The sequence below is a fragment of the Ptiloglossa arizonensis genome, chromosome 3 (assembly GCF_051014685.1).
Source record: "Ptiloglossa arizonensis isolate GNS036 chromosome 3, iyPtiAriz1_principal, whole genome shotgun sequence".
NCBI lineage: Eukaryota > Metazoa > Arthropoda > Insecta > Hymenoptera > Colletidae > Ptiloglossa > Ptiloglossa arizonensis.
The window spans coordinates 25,655,483-25,679,641 of NC_135050.1; the positions used below are offsets into that span (position 1 = coordinate 25,655,483).

General features: G+C 37.1%; 2 protein-coding genes and 1 long non-coding RNA gene across 6 annotated transcripts in view; 1 reads left to right on the forward strand and 2 right to left on the reverse strand.

Annotated features, from left to right (window-relative positions):
- Stim (stromal interaction molecule) overlaps positions 1–24,159 on the forward strand; it is a 41,535-nt gene that overhangs the window by 5,007 nt on the left and 12,369 nt on the right. Inside the window, exons 2-12 of one of the 2 annotated variants that reach the window (XM_076306989.1) lie at positions 5,179–5,440; positions 6,251–6,390; positions 6,460–6,579; positions 6,664–6,776; positions 6,868–6,983; positions 7,061–7,230; positions 7,327–7,470; positions 7,559–7,726; positions 7,812–8,076; positions 8,374–8,448; positions 15,630–23,911. In XM_076306989.1, the coding sequence (XP_076163104.1) occupies positions 5,233–5,440; positions 6,251–6,390; positions 6,460–6,579; positions 6,664–6,776; positions 6,868–6,983; positions 7,061–7,230; positions 7,327–7,470; positions 7,559–7,726; positions 7,812–8,076; positions 8,374–8,448; positions 15,630–16,150 (2,040 nt within the window). In that variant the 5' untranslated portion in view covers positions 5,179–5,232 and the 3' untranslated portion in view covers positions 16,151–23,911. Of the gene's footprint in view, positions 1–4,835; positions 5,441–6,250; positions 6,391–6,459; positions 6,580–6,663; positions 6,777–6,867; positions 6,984–7,060; positions 7,231–7,326; positions 7,471–7,558; positions 7,727–7,811; positions 8,077–8,373; positions 8,449–15,629; positions 23,912–24,159 lie in introns of those variants that run through there. The other variant, XM_076306990.1, reaches the window with a different exon arrangement.
- Crm (cramped chromatin regulator) lies at positions 368–4,235 on the reverse strand. Its single transcript, XM_076306985.1, has 10 exons — positions 3,496–4,235; positions 3,105–3,368; positions 2,831–3,034; positions 2,563–2,753; positions 1,968–2,465; positions 1,715–1,876; positions 1,491–1,634; positions 1,082–1,411; positions 888–998; positions 368–815 (listed from the first exon to the last, which is right to left on the reverse strand). The coding sequence occupies exons 1-10, from the start codon at positions 3,704–3,706 to the stop codon at positions 714–716; spliced, it is 2,217 nt and encodes a 738-aa protein (XP_076163100.1). The 5' UTR covers positions 3,707–4,235; the 3' UTR covers positions 368–713.
- On the reverse strand, positions 9,844–19,539 carry LOC143144519 (uncharacterized). Of its 3 annotated transcripts, XR_012991440.1 has the most exons (6): positions 18,088–19,539; positions 15,596–16,081; positions 15,285–15,541; positions 14,997–15,191; positions 14,533–14,931; positions 9,844–13,271 (listed from the first exon to the last, which is right to left on the reverse strand). It is a non-coding gene; the product is annotated as an uncharacterized LOC143144519 (long non-coding RNA). The 3 variants fall into 3 exon arrangements; XR_012991441.1 differs by lacking the exon at positions 9,844–13,271 and having other exon boundaries at positions 13,351–14,925; positions 18,088–19,533; XR_012991439.1 differs by lacking the exon at positions 9,844–13,271 and having other exon boundaries at positions 13,351–14,931; positions 18,088–19,533.

Below are 24,159 nucleotides of genomic sequence, written 5' to 3' on the forward strand. Positions count from 1 at the left end.
TGAAAATTCATTTTTACCTCTTTCAACGCGCGTAATTAGTTACATGAGACTACAACGCAATTGCAGGCGTTATATACGAGAACTTGCCTAAATGATTCCATAAACAGACATGTCATCTTCGTGGATTAAACAAGGATACCAAATAACACTTGCAAATGTATTCCGCCCGCAATTGTGCGATGATATCTATAATTATTTTTTAACACACGAAGAATTAAATATTTATAACTACTCGTAGGTAGCTGAACATACAAAGTCAATAACTTAAATATATCCTAAAAAATAATCTTATGATATTTGTCATAAAAAATCTAATTATAAGTATTTTCTAGAATAATGTTGTCTACGTATTTAACGATTAAACGTTAAGTACAATCGCACACATGACGTATTTTCTAAGTTATTAAATATGAAAGAACACGAAACTGTAAGAGCTTCATACAAGAGAAAGTAATTGTACTTTGTATACAAACAAGTTATATGCTATGAAAAATCTATATATTGATAACTAATTTTTTATTCATTAGCAATACGCTGTTCCGTTATTATTGTGTCATGTGGTCTGTAAATAGAATATCAAAGAGTTAAATATATAAATCAATTCAAATATTATTATACACTTCGATTGTAAAATATGATCAAGTTTACAAGATTTAAAACCGTTAGATATTTCATTAAAATCAATACAAAATTTGACTAATTCATTTCTATTCTTATTTTTTATCATCTGATGCAATTTGTGACGCGAGATTTGCAAATTTCGCCATATAATCTACGCTGTTTTCTCCCATGAGACACTGCATATGCGACACCACCTGAAATGTTAAAATTACGTTATTAATATATTGAAATATTAATTCAATATTTAACGCTTTTTCAATATTTACGTCGGAGGATGGACGAATATCTTCTATATGTTCTCCATTTTGGCTTCTTTGCGAGATTTTAATGGGAGACTCAAGCTGGCCCAAAAAACTGCTCAACGAAAAATCTGCTACCTACGATTTAATTTCTACATTAATAAATGCAATATAACTTACTTATTACTCTAAAATCGTAAATTACAGAACTAAAAAATTACCTCACTGTTTAGCCATTGGTGGTCCCCTTCTTTAAGAATTTGTGTAGCACTAGTTATAATTGAATTCGTAGGTTTTGCATCTCTTGTCACTTCGAGTTCAACTAGAAAACTTTTCTCTTGTGGCTCGCTAATATTTATCGACGGCGGTTTATTATTTGGTTGATCATTATTATTGAAAGGTGAATCATTTGGTTTACTTGTCTCTGGAGAATCAGATGTTAAAACTTCTGATGGATTATTTGATGTAGATATTATTGGCAACACCCTCTGTACAACGAGACTTTTTTGCCTTACAGTTCTACCTCGTTTACAGAAGCGGGTCTTAAACTTCTGCATTTTATAAAATATCGTAATATTGTTAATAAAAATGTATTTCACTTAGTAAATATATACAGATATAAATGCTTACATCTAACTGTGTTTTAAAAGCATCTGGTGTGCCAATTTTATGATAAGTTTGTGGAATAAGAGGTCTTCTAAAGGTCGACTCCTTTGTCGAAAGCGTACGAGATGAAATTACAGTTTCGCTACTTCCAGAAGTGTTATCATATACCTAAATATCAGTAACAATTAGTACATTTGACAGTGTAAAGTATTTGTTATGAAACGTTACAATGTATAGTGTTCTCATACTTTGCTCGTGCCGTAACTGTGTTTTGCTATTGATAATAACTTTTGCAAAGTTAAACACAAATTATCGTCGCGTAAATTGATCGATATAGGTTCTCCAGCGTGTTGCTCCCGTAGATTCCAATCCCACCAGTATTCCAGAGTAATTTTAGACTCGCGACCAAACTGAAAAAATTAGAAATAACACATTTCTAAGAAACATACTTTTGCCTTTTGCAAGATTTTTATTCAATGCAGTTAAAAGGAGATTGTATACCATTAAAAAGAGGTCTCCTACAGTGATAGTGTTTGCTTCTTCAAGATTCCAGCCCTTTCGAATTCTTTCAATGGTTTCCCTTCCTGGGAACCTATTAGGCTCCGTTTGTTGCTGTTCTGCTGTTGATTTTTCTGAAATGTTAAGAATCGACGGTTTTTCTGAAACATTATTGCCAGATTCTATTACATCCACATCACTATTGTTGTCTGGCAGCGTACAATTATCCTCTGATTGATTTGCAGACTTTTTGTCCACCTTGCTTCTTTTAATTCCCTTCTTTCCAACACCTTTCAAATATTGTACTGATCCTAACAAGTCCATCCTAGAACTCTTTAGTCCCAAACGTTTTTCATACGAATTTAAACTGACACTGTTACTGGTGAGATATTCTCCAAGGTTTACCATTGGTAAAGTAATTTTGGATCCTTCTGGAGGTGCCATTCGTAATAGTCGAATATCCTTCATTTCATTGACGATAGTATTCTCTACATTAGAAGACTACATTATCTGTATAGGATCTTTCTTCGTACTTTCTTATTGTGCAAAGTATAATATAAAACCATAATATTGGTGATGTAGTTCAAAGCAAGGATACTGTATTATATTTTGCAGGCCTCCATCTTTGTTGTAAAAATATTAATAAACTAGACAAACGCCTCTGTATAGGTAGCAAGGTGCGTACTCTTGGATTCATTGCTGATGCTTGTACTTGCCACCATGCCATATTATTACGAGGTCTTAATTCAATTGTTATTCGAGATGGTAATTTGATTTCTTCTTGCCAATCTAAATAAACATGAAAATGTTAAACATGTTATTAATTTTTAAAATACTTTATATCCTATTTGATTTATTAAGCATACCTTCTAACTGATTCAGTTTTCTTAGTGCTCTACATATGGGTGTTTTAATCCTCATAGTCTTTCCCCTAAGTCTGACTTGCGTAGATCCCCAATAAACTAATTCATTTAATTTCAAATGTATTTTTTCATGTATTCGTGGTAATTTTCTTCTCAGCTCACCATAATTAATTAGACCATATAATTCCTGAGAAGTTTTCTTCATATCTATAAAATAAAATGTTTACTGTATTACTGATTTAAAAAAGCAACTTTCAAATGTTCTGTAAATTATTACCTTCAGAAAACTTTAAGTGTTTTGAAATTTTTAACCATGTTCTATAATAAAAGTGCCTGATTTGTTCCTTATTCTTTATCATAACATCTGGTAAACCTTTTTTCTTTCCTTGGCAGAGAAAATAACTCTGTAGAGCATCAAAATCTTTTCCATATTCATTTAGAGCTTTGAAAAAGGTATTTTTATCCTCCATGGACCATAATTCACAAGATCTTTTAAGAGATCTTACTTTTACTTCTGCATTATTTTCTTCATCTTTGGAATCTAAACACAATCAAATATAGAATTGATATGGTATTTATGAACTTTTAATTATTGTTAAATATAACTTAAGTACAAACAGTGTTTGGGATTCTTTAAATATAAATATATGAATGAAAACGAAACAAACCTTTCTTTTCGTAATTGTTACTATCACTAACATCTAATTTCATTTTTTTCGTACCCCTAACAACACGAACTTGAGTATTTTTGGTCTCTGTAGGTGCCTTTGTATCTGAACAACTTTGTACAGCTTGTAACGTTACCAGAATTTCCTCCTTTTTTCCCACTGTACCAATTACCTGATTTTCACAATCTTCATTTTTCATATTATTCTCCATTCTGATGTTTTCACGAGTACCTGTTGTAACAACCTCAACAGTCTCGAATCTTTATGTGTTCTAAGTTTTACAACTTGTCAAAACATGTAAGATTTTGATCAATAACATTTTTAATGTACAATAAGGAACACATCTCTCGTGTGACACGACGCCCATATTATTTTGCATCAAAATGATACAAGAAACTGTAAAATTATACAAACACTAGTAAGTGATTGTTAAACGAATGTAACAATGACTTATTGTCATATCAAAACATAGTTTCGTTCATGCGTGTGAACAAATGTAAATGCACTTCTTAAAACTTCTTATTCTTTGATGATTTTAAAAAATAATAATTTCTACATAAATGTGTACACGGAATTGAAACATCAAGTTATTGTAAAAATATAACGATGCTAAATTTTTGAACGGATACGATAGCTATTTACTTCGTAGTGTGTTCTTGTAAACTACAATATAGATTGAATACTTGCATGATATAAAATCTATAAATGAAAAAAATGGATAATTATGTTATTGTGAACACTAATATCGTAAAATCATCGTTTGAGCTGTGGCCAACACGATAATAATTAATCAGCACGTTCTTAAAAATCTTTCAAATATTTAAGTGGTTGCGTTGCGCACTACACATTGGTAAAAAAATATTTAAGCAAAACTCGGTAAAATATACCTTTCAAATAGTAAATAGTACATCATTTATTTTATATTCGAGTTTGATTTATTGTTATAAAAATAAATTACTATTTTATTTGCATAAAATTTCTGAAATGATATTTCGAAATATTATTTCATTTTCATTGTCGTTAAAATAAAAGTATGATATTTGAACTGATTTATTTTAAATAAACACATCTAAACATGAATAAAAATTAAAAATTAAAGTATTTGAAATGCTATTTCAAATAATGGACATTCAAGTATTTACATATTAAATAGTTTTTGTGTCAAATACGGAAGCTTAAGAAAATAAAATGAAGGAATAATTTTCGCGCTGCATTGGCGCTGGCAATGCCACTGACAAGTACAACGCTGCACCAATGAGATTGCATAAATGATCATGTATACGACCAATTGCGAATTCCCGTTTGTTTGTACGCAGAAGATGCACCAATGTTGTTTCCAATCTAAATTAATTATTTTCCGCAACGTTGTTCGTGGACAGTGGCCTTGATAGGAAAACCCGACTTGGTGGAGCAGTGTACTTAATTAATAAATCAATCGATTTATTTAAAAAAGAGATCTTGGACGTTGACCGACCTGACGGCTTTGATGGAGTTCATAACGATCGTGTGCGACTTAGTTATGGAGCTACAGTAATATCGTGGTTCGGTCGCGCGTGTTATGCACTCGTCAAATTGTATCACAACCCCGGTTTTGATAACTGTAACCTTGAGTATATTCACTATTGTGGGTCTACGTCAAAGGTGACAACGGGCCAAGAGAATTCGGCTTTATTTGACTTGTAGCAACTGCGCAAGGGGGGCGCGAGGTGCCAGTGACAAGGTGTAGCTAACCTTAAAATGCGAGCATCCGTGATTAGTGATGTGATTGTACTGTTTGGGCTGCACTTCTTGTATTGGTGTTGCAACACGGTAGATGCTAGCGGGGGGGCTCTCGATGCGAGCCCGAACTTTCAATCTGGCTCTTCCGGAAGCTCACATTCCAAAGTCACAGCATTCACCGCCACTCTTACAGATGGATTGGCACAGGCTGTAGCACATGAAGCTGGTAAACTTATTATATTACACTCATTTATTAATATTTGCCTCATAAACTAACATTGCTCGCTTTGCATTCATTGTGTTATTTCTTAATTACCAAGTTTATTTAATTATGGCTTTATCAAACAAGGTGTCCAGTGGCCAACGACCATCTACTGAGACACATTTACATGTTTCACATTGTTGATCTGGTGAACTATCTAAAAACAACAGGTGAAAAGTACACAAACATGTCTTAGTAGTCGTCAACCACTGTGTCTCATGTGAAATGACTCTTAATTTTATGCTTAGTTTTTTTTATAAATGCATTTAAATGTCTGTATATAATCTTTATTCATACAACTGTGCTTCATTGTAATTCAATGTAATTTGTTTGGAAAACATTTATAGTAATGCTTTTAGCTATAGCAAGCATCCAAAATATGAAGACATTTTTAATTATATGTTTTGGAGTAAAAAGTTCTGTTTTGGTTTAATGTCTTTTTTTGTTGCTCTTGCTGAACACAAAGAAAACATAATGTGTTTATGATAAAAGCTGATTAAAAAAGTAAATAACCAAGTTCAGTCTTCTACTCATTCGATAATAATGGTAATACTTATCTACATTATTATCTAAGAAAATGTTACTTATACCATGTTAGTATTAACAAAATATATTTATTGCATTGTCGTATTTGCTTTAATACAAGTGAATATTAAGCTGATTGTGTATATTAACAGGTTCAAATACAATTTCGTGTAAAGGATGTCTGTTGTAACAAACTAAATGTAATCATAAACACATACAATCAAACGTAGGCTATTTAATTTATTACAGGTTCCGATACTTGTAACGATGACCTAGCTTGTCTTACACTGGCTTCTCATGATCGACTAGGTTTAGAAGCTATCAAATCACTCCACAGTCAACTAGATGATGATGCTAATGGAAATGTAGACCTTTCGGAATCAGATGATGTGAGTATATTGCTTCTTTATAAATTTTGTTAAGCTCTTCAAAGGTAGAAAATGAAATCTTTGTTGTAGTTTTTAAGAGAAGAGTTGCAATATGAAGCTGGATATGAAAGAAGGCAGAGGGCTTTCCATCATAATGATGATATGCACATTAGTGTTCGAGAACTGTGGGAAGCCTGGTTAAGATCAGAGGTATTGTTAACTACGTATTTCCTTCTATTTTAATCTTAAGATCTAACAGATAAACATTACTTTGTCAATGAATTTTCTATTTAGGTTCACAATTGGACTATAGAACAGACATCTGAATGGCTGACATCTAACGTAGAGCTTCCTCAGTATGTTCCTACTTTTATACAACACCGTGTAACTGGTGCCACACTTCCAAGGTTTGTTTTATAAAGTATATTCTGTTTAATAATTTACTGAAAATTTGACATAAAAGATTTATTTAGCAAATACTATTTACTATATCCATAGATTGGCTGTGAACAACATGCATTATCTGAGTAATGTTTTGGGGATTAAAGATCCCATTCATAAACAAAAAATTGCCTTAAAAGCTATGGATGTAGTACTTTTTGGACCACCAAAAGGTAAAAGTGTTTTTTATATTTAAAATTGTTTTTATTTAATTAATGGTATCTATTTGAAACAATATTTTATATTCTAGATACTGGTCACAGTATCAAAGACTTGATATTAATAACATTATTATTTGGAGCACTTATTGGATGCTGGTATGCATATCAACAAAAGAAAAATTCCCAGAAACATTTGCATAGAATGATGAAGGACATGGAAAGTTTGCATAAAGCAGAACTGGCATTGGAAGACTTGCAAGTATGTTATCTTGTCACGCTTTTTCTTAGACACATCTATTATTTATTCAATGTACATATTTAGTTAATTATTAACATTACATATTATAATTTATAGAAAGAATTAGAGAGAGCGCGATTGGAACAAGAAAGTGCAACAACAGAGAAGCAAAATTTAGAAAAACGCTTACAAGATGAAAGCATGGGATTGCACACCTCGTACTCTGATCTTGAAATTTCTCAATTAAAAGCAGAAATTGAAGTAAAACTACTATACGACATATATTTTATTATTATATCTACAGATAAAAACTATTCTCTTGGGGGTCTAACAAATTTCTACCTCTTAGATGTTAAAAGTTGAGTTACAACGTGCGGAAGGTGAACTAGAAGATAGGTGTTGGTCCCCTCCTCCAGGATTACAAAACTGGTTACAATTAACTCATGAAATTGAGAATAAGGCGTACACGAAGAAAAAGATATCAGCAGAAAAACAGCTGCAACAAGCACGAGAAGCAGTAAGATATTATATGTTTCGACTTTTAACTTCATGTTATTATAACATAGATATTGATTATCTGTTTATATGAATGCGCTTTCCAGTGCGAAAAACTACGAAAAAAACGATCGAGCCTAGTCGGCGCCTTTGTTTCAACTCACGGGAAATCTATCGATGAAGTTGATAAAAGTATAGTGGAAGCAAGAACAGCGCTGAATGAAGTTACCGCGGAACTACAGGAGAGAGTACATCGTTGGAAGCAAATCGAACTTCTGTGCGGATTTAATATAATCAACAATAATGGTCTAAGCTATTTAGAAACGATTCTCTATAGAGGAACACCTAACGGGAGAGGTCTTGGACTCAGAGGTATTTAAGTTCGAAATGATCAGAGACATAGCTACTATGATTGATTCAAATTTCACAAAATAGTTTCAAATTAATTATTCTAATATTTATTGGTTTTTACTTGCTTTTCAAATTATAATTGAAAGTTGCTTTTTAGTTTGAAAATAATTTTAATAACACAATGTTTTGAAAAAATAATTTTATTTAGTTTCGCAATTTCGATTTAAGTAGTTTAATACTTCTATCGTGTTTCATTAGATAGTTCTGTCTTAGGACGGATAAATTAATGTGAAAAATCTCTGTCATTAACGTTCATAGGTCGACTCAGTAGCCAAGATGACTTAGATGACGAAGCAAGCTCAGTGTATACGCCTTCATCATGTGGTGCCGCAGGTAAGCTGGAAACGGACTTCCACGAGCATACAGATTGATATAACAATGCTCAATTTGTACATATTATTGTAACTTTATATGACACTTATATACTTGTATATCTTCTATTCTCTCTGGCGTAAAAGATGCCTTCGACATCGATAATCTACTAACTTGTTTGTCTCCCTAGTAGTAATTTGGGCTTTTTTGTGAAATTAATTACCCTTTTTAATAGACTACCGTACAATAGAGATGCTCATGAAAATTAGATAGTTATACGTATTCTTCCACAGATTGAATTCTGCATTTTTATGCAACCTGTAACATGCTTATAATTTATTAACTGTTTAAGAAAGTTTATATGAAATTGTTGTAAAAGTTCGCCGCGAAAATTCTTTACAAGAAATTTTGAAGTATACGTTTTATCGAAATATGAATGTGCCTCACAACACTATTCACACGTTGCCTTACATTTCTCTGTCGCACGAAAAAGTAAGTTGTTTTTAAAAATAATGATTTGGAAACGTTTTCATAAATGCACTATAAAAGTAGGGTATTCCATTGAAATCATTGATAGAAAGTTTTTGACTTTATAATTCCTACCAATAAATAATTGAAGTTATCTGTGAAGGGTACTAATGGTACTAGAGATGCGTATAGCTAATGTCACACATTACAATGAAAACTATAAAAATGTAAATATAAAGTAAGATTATGTTACTAGGTGTAATCATTTTTTTAACAGTTAAGAATTGTTTACTATAGATTCTTTTAAGTTTTTTAAAAGTATAGCTTCATACACTGTTTTGTACGATAAAAATTTATTTGTTTTGTGGTTTTTTATTTAAAATGTTATCATAAATTAGATTGCCAGTTTTATTATTACTTGATTTTTCATTGAAGGATATTTAAAACTTGTTTAATATTGTAATAAACATGCATGTATTTTTATACTTCTATAAATTAATTTTGTAAAGTTATGTTAAACAAGAATTTGTGATATATATATAACTTTTCCATATTTTAGAAGTGTTTGAATTATTTGAATAACAATTATAATGATCTTTTGTAACATATTTTTCCATAGAATATATTGATATAAAGATTTGTTGATAAGTGGTACTTACATATTGCAATATTTAGTATTACTTGTAAGTATTTCTTGGAAAAGATGAAAATTTACTTTATTATTCAAAAAACGAGTAACTCAGCAATACACTCTAAATCTTTTAGCATATGCATGAAAAATAATTTAAAATTGTTAATTTAATTATTGAAAAAGACAAAATTTGAGTATTATAATTTATTAAGTTTATTCTAATTACATAAAAGTGAATAATACTTTGCATAAGAATTTAAATTATAAGATAAAATATAAATACCAAAGTAATGTGTGACATAAATATAATTTTTGCAACCAAAAGTACTTTGTACTAAAAATATGTCTATGAATCAAGTTTGGGCAAAAATAAAATATAATTATCTTTGATACATATTATATTTAGCTAAACTTAGCATTAAAAATAGTTTTTTTATTGAATTTGTCTAATCAGGATGTGTGCAGGAAAAGGGAGGATTAAAATTATAATGTTCCCTCTTCTTAATCCAAGATTTGTCAAATTTTACAAAGTATGTTAACTTTGAAAACAGTGACAAATCTTTTAACTTATTGTTAATGCGTAAGTTTGTATACTGCATACAATTTAACAAGTAGTAACACTATTACATTGATAAACTGTGTTATTTCTTTGTAACCACGCATTCGTACAGATTATAAGAAGTTAGGTTAATAATATTTTGAAAAAAATCATACCATATTTTTATAATTAAAATTTTTATCATGTATTGAATGAATGAAAAAGAGTAAATTTTCTTGATAGTCAACGTGAAAAGGCAATAACTATATAGATGAAGAAATTCAAATGATGTGATATTTTTATGAAAGTGGTCATTAATCATTGCCAGAAGTATTAGGAATGTTATATATAGTTTTTTTTTCATATGGGTAACGAGTAACCCCGCAACGTCGAAAAATTTGAGAAATTTAAAATGTAAAGTGAACTTGAAACTTATTTTAGAAGTTTGGGAACTGAATTATCTCTTTAAGTATCAATTCCTCAATGTGAGATAAAATTGACTTATGCCATTTTATTCTCAAGGATTCGTTTCAAGGTAACTAATTCGGTAACCTTAAATTAAAAAACAAATTAAAAAATAGACGATCCATTGGTTTAAAGAACTAAAAATCTAGTATGGGACTCAATCCAAACCAAATAGTAGGTAAATGAACAAGTGAAATTAGAGTATTAGTTCAACACGAATGTGTTTGTCTTTCAAAATATGCCTTTAATCTTAACATCACTTAATCCGTTTAATTATCGACATACAGGGGTTAACTCGTGTCCAAGCTACTTCGGCTTCGATTCCTCGTGAATCTAGATTGCTAGGTCTATATCGACGAATGTATGTCGATTGATTTAAACTCGTCTGTTCGCAGTTCCCAAATTTGGGAATGTTAAATCGCACGATTCATTTATAGTTCCTTCTTTCACGTGTAGGCGATATATTAAAACCGTTCAAGTGCCAAGATAATCGTCGAATTATTACCGTATAATTGATAGATGTCGATTTTATAGCCTTACGATTAGAAATCAATCTATCGACGTATTAGTTCCTTTAGCAGGATTATTAAGATTTTTGTCGAATCAATTAATCGCCAAGAGTTTTCACGAAGAACACGGTTTCATTTTGCTAGACCAGCGGAAAACCATTGCACAACACGGGCTTATTAATAGTTTGAATTAAAGCGAACTGAACGTCGCAATTTTAATTGCACAATGGGGTTTCGTGTTTGCTTCTGGAAGTGCCATTTCTCTGGGTGTACAAAATGTGACAATTATCCCACAATTATTCCACGAGAAAATACGAATAAAATACTTTGCCAGTAGATTCTAAAGTTAATTGTGCGCAAGAATGTCATGTCAACATAGATCTAATTCTCAGAGGTTATCGAGATGCAAGTTGCCTTAACCCCCCAGCTGCAATGTTCTGTTATTGAAACGGCATTCTTCTCAGTGCAGAATTTTTTTGTCATACTTATATAGGTACTTATTATTTGTTATTGATCATTAATTTTTAGTATCACTTAAATTTTACAAAATTTCTAAAATATTTCTAAATTGGTCATCTGATATTTATGATCACCAGATAGTAATGCTGTAAGGTGTCAGTCTATAAAATTTCTTTCATAAAATTTATCATCGTCAGTATTGTTATGTGAAAATGTTGACTGAATCAATTAGTAAAAGAACTCTCACAATTTTTTCTCTTTTTTTTTTTTTGTAAAAACATTACCGTGATCTCTAGCGAGCTATCGATTCTTTAAACGGACCCGTGGTAAATATTATACAAGATGCTCGGTCCGAAAATATTTTAATACAATTTTATCACTTTTATACTTGGTCAAAAATTCTCTGAGAGTAAACCAAAGAAATTTATTAATAATTTTATTACAATATTAATTAATTTGATCCCTTTTGTACTTAAAAAATCTCTCTGAGAGTAAATCAAAGAAGTTTACCAACGATTTCATTACAATACAATACAATAGTTTAATCGATGAGCAATCGCGTGAAATTTCTTGTTTACCGTTCGGTGAAGCAAATATTAAGTCGCTTGTATCTTTCTAACGATTAAGAATCGGAACTGCATACCCTTAATATATTTTGCTCAAAAGTTTACTTTAAAAACGACTGGCAATATTATTCGTATTTTTCGCGGACTACTCTCTGTACGAACGCTTTCATTTTCACGATCGCGCTCGACATTTGAATGGCCAGTAATTTTATATAATTAAGCGTAATTTCTGGGACTCTCGTTGGGCTTATCGCGATCATGCCAAGAAACGAATTCTATTTCTCGGGGACACGTATTTGCGGCGCGTCACGATTAATATTAGAATCAATTAAAATTAGATTCGACTGTATTCGACCGCGAATTTTACTCCGGGCACAACATTCTCGGGCGTTGTTCAGGCTCCTATGAATCATGCGGTGATCGAAACGGTTCTCAACCTCCCGCTTGAACAAGCGGGCAGGGACAATTTTACACTGTCTGCCAAAAGTTTGGGCACACGTTTGTGTCGAGTATATTTCGTACGTTCGTGCAAAATTAAGCACCAGAACAACTGAAAAAGTAATTTCGGTTCGATGATTGTGAATTCTTAGTCGAGTAGGCATCCAAACAATTTATATAGGTTATTGAAAAAGACTCGTCGGTTGACCGTCAATAAGGGGGGCCGATGTATTCCGATCTCGAAATCTTGAAACTCTGATCGATACTCGCTTATAAGAAAATATCAATTGCTATCTACGTTTTGTTAGGTCGTACATGTGGGAAGAGAGATGGACCAAAATTTATATTCGAGTAACTACAAATTTTGAAAAATTAATACAAGATAAAAAGTGTATCCAATTAATTATTGAAATAAGGAACGAACGTTTACTTACGTAATTGGATATGCGAATAAAAATTTATTCGTTGCTGACCAGCGAAAAATGGGAGTTTCGTTATGCGAGTGAAATTCGATCGAAACAGTATTCTAGATCGTAGAATAATTTTCATAAAATTTTCATTGGACAATTCTCGTAAAATTTTCGTAGAATAAATTTCACAAAATTTTCATCGAACAATTTTTATAAAATTTCTCGTGGAACAATTTTCATAGAATTTCTCGTGGAATAATTTTCATAAAATTATTCTCTATGATCCAAAGTAACGCAACGATTGTTCATTCGTCGATCTGTGTACCTAAACTTTTGAGCGATAGTGCGTGTAAATTCCATCTAGTGAAAAGAAAAGAAGAGTCTGCGTTCATTGTCTCTGGTATTACAATATGTTACCCCCCCCCCCCCCCCCCGATTGTGTACAATTTATAGTTCGTAGTTAATAAATGAAGCAACGTGCGAGAAACTAAGAAAACATTGAGCCTTGTTTGTATGACCTAAGCCGTGGAGAACGTGATAGACGATAGATTATACATTCCAGCGTGTAGTATTAATTATTATTATCGTGAAAATAATCGTCGACACGAGCATTAACCGTCGAATGAAATTTAATTCTTCGTAATCGATTTTCTTGGAATTTTGTAATTGATCGTCGTCTCGATAGATCTAATCCAGACTTGGATATTTTTTAAGTCGAGTGTTTTCTATAAGGTGCTCCAATATTCTCATCTTTCGACGCGACAATTGTTATATTTGTTTGTCGAATTCGTATAAACAGACATTTATGGTAAATGTTTTCTTTTCCAATTTTTTAACCGGATCTTGGAACTGTTTGCTCCACAGATTGTTTTTAAATCCGTCTCTCTAGTACTTCCGGTGCTGTGTAATCTTCGTAGCACTACGATCCACACGGCACGTGCGTTAAACGCCTATGGGCGTTCGACGAGTGTGCTCGATAAACGCGACCTTTGGGCTCCCGCACACGTACTAGCCAACGACACTCGAGCACCGAAAGGGTCAAGCAAATAGTCTTGCACCGCAATAGTCTTTGAGATTGAAACTAGCATATTCAATACGACGATCATCGTTGTTGTAACGATCTTGTACGTCAATTAGTGTTAAGTGACAAGACCTTTCGTAACTTAACGAAGTGATTTCGTACTTTGAACGCATCGTCGGTGATTTCCAACGAATTGTTTTAAAACAACGTTATTGTTCGAAGTAACCGACTCGGGACGAAAGTAGCGAACATTTTTCTTTCGAAGAAAAATACGAAATTATCGTTTCGGTCGATGCAATAGAAAATGAATTTCTTCCAATTTCGATTGTAAATCAACGAATTCCGTAGTTTTAATTTCAACGCGAACGAATGTAAAGAAACGACGAATAATAACGTATAAATGTCCACGAGGAATGCAACCGGGCCCAAATTGAGGTTCACGAACTTCAAACTTTGGGTGTTTCGCGCGAAACAGGAAGCTACGAAGTTTCTCGGTAATGTATGGAATCTCGAGTGCACGAATGCGATTAGTCTTAGGGTGAATCGAATAAGCATGCATGATTTCAATGATCGATTTCAGACGATCGTTCTCGAACTTACCATTAACATCCACGCACTTACGGACGCGTACCTCTCCGTAGACCACCATTTTGTTTTTGACATAGGCGTGGAAACAGTGTAAATCGCTCCCGAGACCGGCGAAATGTTTACACGCGCGACCGATGTAAACGAATATTCGTAAATGTTACATTTCCGATGATTTATTCGCAGAAGCGCATATTACAAACAAAAACGAATTAATATAACAACCTGGTACCGATATTAACATCGATACAAATTTTCCAACACACCTAGCCACAACTTTGTGCTTCGATCCGATTGAATATTCAATAGACTTGTATTTAATACATTTATCGATCTGTTTCCTAGATAGTGGAATTGTTCGACATTAAACCGTGTCTGTGACAGAACTGGATGAATCCACTGATCGACCTAAAACTGAGATTTCATTGGAAACGATCGTTTCTCTCTATAAATTTATTTTTTGTTCATAGTACGCGCACCTGTAAACAGACCGACCGACATTGACCATCGTATCTCGTTGGTGTTTCTTCTTTCCCCTTCTGGTCCTAACGGAACTCGGATCTTGCACGGGATCGGTTTTCACGAGAGAAGCACGAAGGCTAACAGTAGTTCAACTAACAAATGTAACATTAATAACAATCACCCCGCTTCGAAATTGCTGGTCGAACGTATCTCTAGAAGAAAAAGAGTACAAAGTCACGAAGGGTAGCGTATTGAACACGTAGACACCGATAGTAGATCGATCTGCACGAATAATTAATACGTACGATAAATCGGTACTCGGTGAACTAAAAAGAATTATGGTCTTACGAATCGCGTGTCGATAAAACCATGCTCCCGCGAGTAACGTTACGTTTCGTTCAAGTATACCGAAACAGGTCGTGAAACCTTCGCTCGAACGTTCCACGAGGCCACGATTCTTTTCGTTCGTAGATACTTCAGCGTAGCCCAAAGAGACTAACACCAAACACGAAGTAGACTAACTTCATCCGGCGAGTTCCAACACGCTCCATCCCCCGCCGATCTGTGAAGAAAGAACCGATAAAAACACACACGAGAAAACCGCGTACTAGAGTACCTGCCACCATGATGACGTTCATCCTGATCCGCAGGTACCTTGGACAACCTGACGTGGAAGGAGTCCTCGTTGCCGCCAGACTCGTCGAGCAGCGAAACTGGTAAAGAGACACCACCTGAGAGCAACGTGGTCCATTTTACCGTGGGTGAGGGTCCCGAGGAACCATCCAAGTCGTACAGCAAGGAGAAGACCGGTATAGTACGTTCCTACAGCCAGGACACCAACATGCTCCTCGGTGTCGATGACAAGTCTGTCTCAGCATTCCTGTCGAAGACGTCCTACTCGGAGAACTCGTTGGACTCGTCGTCACAGGAACGGCCGGGACATCAGAAGACAGGCCAGCCGGTGACCACCACCGGCACGACGTCGATCATGACGACGCACACCGCCAGCCATAAGAAAACGACCAGGGAGTTGCCGACGTTGATGTCCGTGGACGACGAGACACTGTCCACGGACTCGAACTCCACCACCGACAACGACGAGCTGAAACGAAGACGTAGGAAGTTCCCGCAGTTCCCCCCATTCCGGAAGAACAAAACTAAAGTCACGTGATGATGCCCCCCCTTGTCACGCTAGTCAATAACACAATCGTGCATCGTTTATTCCTTTACTTAACGCTAACTCTTACGATTAGTTGGTAAACCGCGACGTGCACTTAACAATTAATCTTCGAGAACCGGTTGATCACTGATTTAGCGATTAGATACTGCCGGGTATGTACATACGTGCACAGAGACAACACACAGACGCATATACGTATATACACGATAGAGAGACACTTGTAGCCGAGTGGAACAACATCCATCGTGGTGCGTTGGCACCGTGATTTTGGATTTATGGTCGAGCGTTGCGCGCGCCCCGTTGCACGGTAGCTTTCTTAGCAGTTTCGATCGTTGAACTTTGGAAGATTCGTCGAGTATCGTGGGACGAGAAACTTGCATCGTGTACCGAAGAGAAGTATTTGGGTGGGTACGGTTGATTAGCTTGGATTTTGCTCGTCCTGCGATACTGACAGTAGGGATGTTCCTTGCTTTCCTGAACCTAGGACGAGAGGACGCGAGAGATTCTGTTAAATTCTTGTAACATAGGTAGAACATCGTTCACGTAGAATGTTCATGGATAGCTGTTCATGGATACTTTCTGAACCTAGAGCGAGAGGACGCGAGAAATTCTGTTAAATTCTTGTAACATACGTAGAATATCGTTCACGTAGAATGTTAATGGATACTTTTTGAACCCAAAGAAATTCTGTTAAATTCTTGTAACATACGTAGAATATCGTTCACGTAGAATGTTCATAGATAGCTATTCATGAATACTTCCTGAACCTAGGGCGAGAGGACGCGAGAGATTCTGTTAAATTCTTGTAACACACGTAGAATATCGTTCACATAGAATGTTCATAGATAGCTGTTCATGGATATTTCATGAACCTAAGGCGAGAGGACGCGAGAGATTCTGTTAAATTCTTGTAACATAGGTAGAATATCCTACACGTAGAATGTTCATGGATAGCTGTATTTGTAAACGGAAACACATTCGAGCCAGAAGCTTCTGTAAACGCAGAGGATGTAACTATTGTTCTGTAAAGTGTACATTGATGTATTATACAAGCACATTGAGAAGGTAGTAGCTAACACAATTCCGGTTATTGAACTTTGGGAGATTCGTCGAATATCGTGGGATCAGAAGTTGCATCTAATACGGAAGAAAGGTACAGGTCTGGACGAGGTTGACAGATCAACTTGGCTTATCCTACAATATTCGAAGTAACGAGGAATATTCCTTATCTTCCCGAGTTCAACGCGGGAGGACCAATTTTGATAGATTCCAAATCTCGAGTGTCTTCTTCTAACATAGCAGCAATATCGTTCGGTTAACTCACTCGAGTCAGAAGCTTCTGTAAATGATGCAATTATTGTCCTACGAACCTATGTGGATCAATGTATCGTACGAACACTTTGAAAATGATACTAAGTGTCGACGAGGTATTACTTTACACCAGGTTGGACAAACGAGTACGTAAATATAGTTGCATCGATGAAATAGTCCGTTCAAATTAGAAGTTCCTCGAAATGCACAAGACACAGCTATCGAGTTGTACATCGATAGATCGTACAAGCACTTTGTAGAGTATGTAGATAAGGGATTGTACAATATTGGAAGACGAATGAACGAGTCACCGTCACGGGGCTGCGCTAATAGTAAATATAGTCGAACATTAGTTAAGTAGACGTTAACAAGCGGATCACCGTGCCAACCCGAAAGAGAAATATAGATTTCGACACGACGGTCTAGTGTTCCACTCGACTATACTAATAGGATGTTTTTGGTGCCCCGGTGTGCTCCCATTTTGCCAAATCCTCGTCCATTTTGAGACGCGAACCGACGAGTACGGGTTCGCCGAGACACCATTAAAAACGACGTCCGACCTAGACAGCTAGATTTGTTAAGCTCACGATGCCGAAATTGTTCAGTCAAGACAATACCTTGGCTCAGGGGTGGGCGACGTACTCGCTAATCGATGCGATCACCCTGCAACGTCCTCGAATGCTTCCGTACCGAACCGGATAGCCGCTCTCTGGCCCCAACTCGATTCCTTCGTTAAGCTTTCGCACTGTAATCAGCTTCCGGAAGTTCTAACGGTGTCTCCCTCTCATCGAGCAACGTTGAAAATTACCCCGTGCAGCGATCAGCGGGTGATTCGTTCAGGTTTTGAACGACCACGTTTAGAAACGTCTCTCTGTATCGAAAAGTATCTCTATTCGTTGCGCTCTTTAATAGTTAAATCGTGCATAGTTTTTTACGTAGTGTCTCTCTAATGTAGCGAAACCGAGCACACCCTATAGATACGTTATTTATCGCTCGACCATCGGCACAGTTGCTTTGTTTGTTTTTTTTTTTTTTTTGTACAAAACGATGCTTGTTATTTCGTAGCGTTCCAGCGTCTCTCTAAAGCACCGAACCGAGTGTCTTGCGTTCGTTCACGATGCCTTCTCACGTGTACCGTGATCCGAGTTATCTGCGCGGAGAACGGTACCGTAAGTTTCGGTGGCGATAACGGAAGGTCCCTTCTTCACTGGAGCAACGATGCAATTTATCAAGTTCATTCCTCGTTCGTTTCGTATATTAGTTTTCACCGACAGTATTTTTTTCCGAAAGGCCAGTACAAGCTCCACGCGCGAGAACCACCTCTTTTTCGACCACCGTGTTCATACGTGACGACACCGCGGCCTATAGCAATCGGCGAAGGCGATCGAACGAACGTGATTCGAATCGTTCGAAAGTATTTTCCACGTTTAAGTACGAGCACTTAGAAAGACAGATTCACGAGCCTAGCGTTACCGTAAATGATGCCTGTGATTCTCACCCATCCCGATTAGCGGGGTAGCTTTTATCCGAAACCGAGGAAGAGATAATCGCCCATCCCTGGGTTGGATCCTCAGAGACGCGCCTCTCGATCGCAAAATGGAGAAAATGTTCCAACGAACCGCGAGGCTCTCCGTTTCTCTTTCTTTTCTCTCTTTATTGTTTTCTTTCCACGACGAGACCAGTAGCGATTCTCTAGTGTACCATTTTTGTCGTTGTCTCGTTTTTGTTCTTTTTTTTTTTTATTTTATTTTTATCTATCGACTCTTTTATGCTTCGATCGTCGTACAGGCTGAGCACAAATGTTTTTCTCACGCTCTTCTAACGAGGGTTCCCTTTCGTTTCGCGACTCGAACTCTTCTACTCTCTTTCGTCTGGTACGCGACAACTATAGTTCGAAACGTCCAGGCACGTTTCGCTGAAAGTGTTTACAATCCGTAGTCGTAACAGAGCGCGAATTCGAGCACACGGTGTTCCCTTCTCTCTCGCGGAAGTTCATCTGTTGTTTTCATACGAACTCGGTGACTTGGCTGACCCGATCGCTTCACGAACTCGAAACACTTCGATCCGTCGTACGTACCGACGGTGTCGCAAGTGTCGTTTCATCGAAAGTACCACGAGTCCCCGACAACGAAACAACAATCGTCACGAGCGTGCGCGATCGCAACAAACCGAGACGAATTTCACGCGGTACTTTTTCTACGTTTGTAAGAATGGCGAACATGTATAGACACCGTAGGCGCAAGTGTTCCAGAGTAGACGATAAAGACGTATACGATAAGGATAACCGTTGAACACTATCGGGCAATCCCATGAGTGACGATACAATATTCTCGAAATAAACTTCGTTCTGACTATGGACGAAGGATGTGTAGATTTTTACCGGTACCGAAGGTTACACGGTTCGAGAGGCGCCATTTTACCATTGTGACGTAATTTTCCGTAGATTTAAGCGTTTTTAATGTACGAAGGCCACTGTTACTTTCGCAACTTCTACGATACTTTCTTTTCAATGATGCGATTATTGAAGCTGAGATGAATTTATCGATGTAATTTAAGATCTTTAGTCTCCTTTTCGGTTAGAACGCGGATAAGTGTATCTTATAACTTAAGGGTAAATAATAAGTTCAGGTGAGCATGGATCTGCACACCGTTCGTTTGTGTCTCGGATACACTCTCGAGTTGTGGTATTGTTTCGCAGTAAGTGTTCGAAGTGGTTCGTATTGGGAACGTGTGTACAATTACGTCGTGTCTTTGAGTAATGACTGATCAAGTATTTATTTACGATATTCGAGCAATTTTCTAATCAAAATACTCATCGATACCCGCATATCGGTAACAGAGGGGACACGGATGTAAAAACGGAATCAAAAAGTTTCAAGTATATGATGAATTTTTATCAAATTTACCCACAACATACACACTGTTCTTCGATACGTATTAAGGTTAGAAGGAATTAAACGTATTGTTCCTCTATTGCGCTACAAGAAAGAAGTCTTCCATTTAGAAAAAGTAACAGTGACCCTCATATTTTGGCCACTTGAAGCTACAACGAAATCATCACCATCTTTGTCGAGTGGTACTTCCCGAACGGTGTAACATTTCTAAGAAAACAAATATTTCCTCGATTCTCTAGTAATTTTGGAGACATTCCTTTAAAAATAGGGTCATCCCCACTATCCGATTCGAATTTAATTTCGTAGCTCGTTCGTCAACGATTACAAGTTTTATTCGTGCGTTTTAAAATTCGAGAGCTTTCAATTCGCGTTAGCGGTTACGATCAAACGATCCTGTTAATGTCACCGTTCAGCGTCACTTACGGGATCATCCGATAGAGGTGACTCTGATCCTTTGAGGTCCAACAGGCATTACTGTACCAACACCGATAGAATTGTAAATAGTGTATCGGTCGAAAAGCAATAACTTCTAAGGCTACGGTTTACTAAGGTTCACTTTTTTAAAAGGATTTTTATTAAGAAATTTCTAAGTATTATTAGGTGTAATTAGCGGCGGATGTTCGAAACTTGTCGTTCGAGTCCCGATGGAGGACCTCAGGGGATTGTAACCGCGCGTAAACGAGACGAGAATTGTGCTTACCCCGTATATAAGAAACGTCAAAATTGCGTTCGCAACCCCCTCCATGAAAGCGTGATAAGAATGACACTCGACTTTGAAAAGGCATTTTATGGTCGCGTTCCGACTTTTTAACTCGTACGTCGTTTACTTTTTTTCTTTTTTTTTCTTTTTTCTTTTTTTTAACGTCCTGACCATACATACATAGTATCGCGACACCTTGTTGTACTTCACTTTTAGAGGTTAGAGAATTAGAATTAACTTATTATTGCTTCCCCCGTTACGTATCATTCTGTGATTCCCCCGTTCCTTCGCCGGACGTGGCAAGGAACGCTGATACAGGATGGGAGTGGTTTCTTCCTTTCTTATCCTTTTTTTTTTAAATATATATATACACACACAGATACACTAAAAAAAAACACATATACACATATACACATATACACATATATATATGTATAGAAAGCTTAAGCGCGGTGAGGCTGGAACTCTCTGAAACTTGTAGCTACGTGTAAGGGATAATGTGATAAGTATTTACTCGAGTTACGTCGACGTTGTCACACGATGTGCAAGTCGCTAGGCAATTCTGACAAGAGTCATCGCAACAATTGACCCTCCGTGTTTCGGTTTCTCCTCGAGCGATGGAAATCACGAGCGAAAATCGTCGATGTGTCATCGTAGACGATATCAATTGGCCGCTCAAGGTCACTATAGAGCTATCCATCGCCACTGTTCGTGCGCCGCGCCATCTGTCGTCGCAACGCCACGTCTGGCGAGGGAGGGAACAAAGCTGCGCGAGTGGAGGGGAGTGGCCTGGCGCGCCACAGCAGAGGCGAGTGGCTTGGCGCGTTACAGTGGAGGGGAGTGGCCTGGCGCGTCACAGTGGATGGGAGTGGCCTGGCGCGCCACAGTGGAGGGGAGTGGCCTTGAGCGGCCGATTGATCTCGTCTCGATCGTGACAACGTTCACGGAGTAGCCCGAGATTAATTTCCAGCCGCGTTAACGTACCTCTCTCAACGCCACGATTCGATCCACGTGACCAGCGGTGAGTCGAGGAAGACTCGTTGATTTCCACGCCCTGATGGAAAAATCCGAACCACCGGAGCGCTTCACACGAACGCTTGTTATCCAATTTAGTTTCACTTGGTTCCTGGATGCACATGCGCGCACCACCCTCAGGGAACCATAGCCAAGACGATTACTTTCCGCTTTTATCTTCTCTTGTGCTACCCGATGTATCCGTTTCATTGTGTTTACGTTGTATTTCAATTTTAGCCTGGCTAAGAGTAGTGGATTTGGTTGACCATTGCGACTACCGTGTCCCACGCTTCGCGGGGAACGAGCCTACCTTCCTCCGAAGCGTTTCTCACGCGATGACGCGCGCATTCCCATTTCGCCGGCTTTTTATCGTTCGGGTTGATGACAATTTTAGTTCGCTCCCCTCTCCTAACTGGCAAACTGACACATTTCTATCTCAGGGCAGATCGAACAAACTGGAACGGGACAGGAATTACGGATCGGTCGCGAGATACATTCTCTCGAACTCGTTGGAACCATTTGGACAGAAAACGCCGCGAGGTGTCGTGAAATTATATATTTAAAACAATTTTTTCTCCGGACAATCGAATATTTTACGAGAAGAGGTCCACCAGAAATAAAAATACAGCCCGTAACGGAGCTGTAATCGGTACACTGTTAATCGAGCGCTCAAGGTTACATAGAAGCTACTATAAAAAGAAAATGAAAGAAATTATTTGTGTTTTCTTAATTTCGAGGCACAAAATTAACCAAATAGAGTCCGTAACTACTTTCGAATCAGTCTGTACAGGAGATGAATATCTTTCCATGTGTAGTCCTCTTCTCGTTGACGTCTCGTTGAATTTCTTTCGCACGTTCGAGGAAAATCAAAATGGCCGCTCCTCGTAACCGCTACAAACTTTAAGGTTACTCACGTGGTCTCTGTCCGAACAAGTTCCAACGAGCTTGGGGTTTCTCGCTAGAATCGTCGGTTTCGAGCCGTGCAACATTCGACCCAAGAAAGCAAGTAGGCAGAGGGATCTGAAGTTTCGTGGACCAAGTTCGATTAACATACACGAGAATATAAGACGAATAATAGTTGAAAGGATCGTCACGATTCTCTAGGCTCAATTAACACGTACCGGGCACGATTGCTGCAATTTAGAATCGAAACGATTGGTAACGTCGTAACGCGATCAGGGCTTCCGAATTTACGCGCTGGTCATCGATTTCGTTTCCGCTGAAATGCGCCGCCATTTTCTACACCGCGACGAGAACTTAAAGAATCGGGCCAAACGATAACTGACAGTTGCAATATTTCAAGGGTTCCCTTTAGTCGAGACCCGATGAAGAAATAAGATCTGTTCTATCGAAATGTAAAAAAGGCAAACGATGCGTTAGGGTTAAAGAAAAAAGGTAAAAAAAAAAAAACGAAAGATTTTTTTTTGAAATTCCAATCTCTACGTTTCGGAGATGAACCGTTTCGTGACACTTTTAACGGGTGTGTCGCCCGTAAGCAATACGATTTGTGACTTCCACCCTCCACTTTCTCTATCTCGAGTACCCCCATGTGAAACTGAACCTTCTCGACGAGATGAGAGGATGCTAGAAGATCGAGACCGTCCCGAAAACACTGTACCGTCCTCGGACAAGATGGTCGTTTTTGTCTGTCGCAATATCGATTCGCCAATTCGTGCAATTCTCGTATTATAAAACGAATCGTTGACTCGTTCGACGAACAACGGGCCCTGGTTATAGCGCGATGGTTCTCATCCAGGGTGCCAACCGACCCGAACAGATCAAGGGCCGTGTAATCATCGCGATAATTGTATGAGAATAAAATGTGTCAGCTTCGTTGTGGTGTCTTACTTCGCATCGACCCGTTAAGTACCAATTTTCGAAGCTTGTTTCTGTTTTACGAAAGACCGTTTGATGGTTGTGCTGGTGTTGCTTCTAATCCTTTTGCTACCTGGACCTAGAGGTCGATAGTCGAGAGAGAGAGTTCGTGAGCATTTTTGTTAGAAAAGTAGTCACAGAGTGATTACGACGTAACGTCGAAAAACTGGAAACGAGGGAGATCCTCGACGATTCGGTGAGTAGCG

Excerpts from the sequence above, each read along its gene's own strand:
- Crm (XM_076306985.1), bottom strand. The coding sequence starts at position 3,706 with ATGGAGAATAATATGAAAAATGAAGATTGTGAAAATCAGGTAATTGGT. Across the intron at positions 3,369-3,495 it reads TAACAATTACGAAAAGAAAG|ATTCCAAAGATGAAGAAAAT; the intron begins GTTTGTTTCGTT and ends GATTGTGTTTAG. Across the intron at positions 1,877-1,967 it reads TAGGAGACCTCTTTTTAATG|TTTGGTCGCGAGTCTAAAAT; the intron begins GTATACAATCTC and ends TAATTTTTTCAG.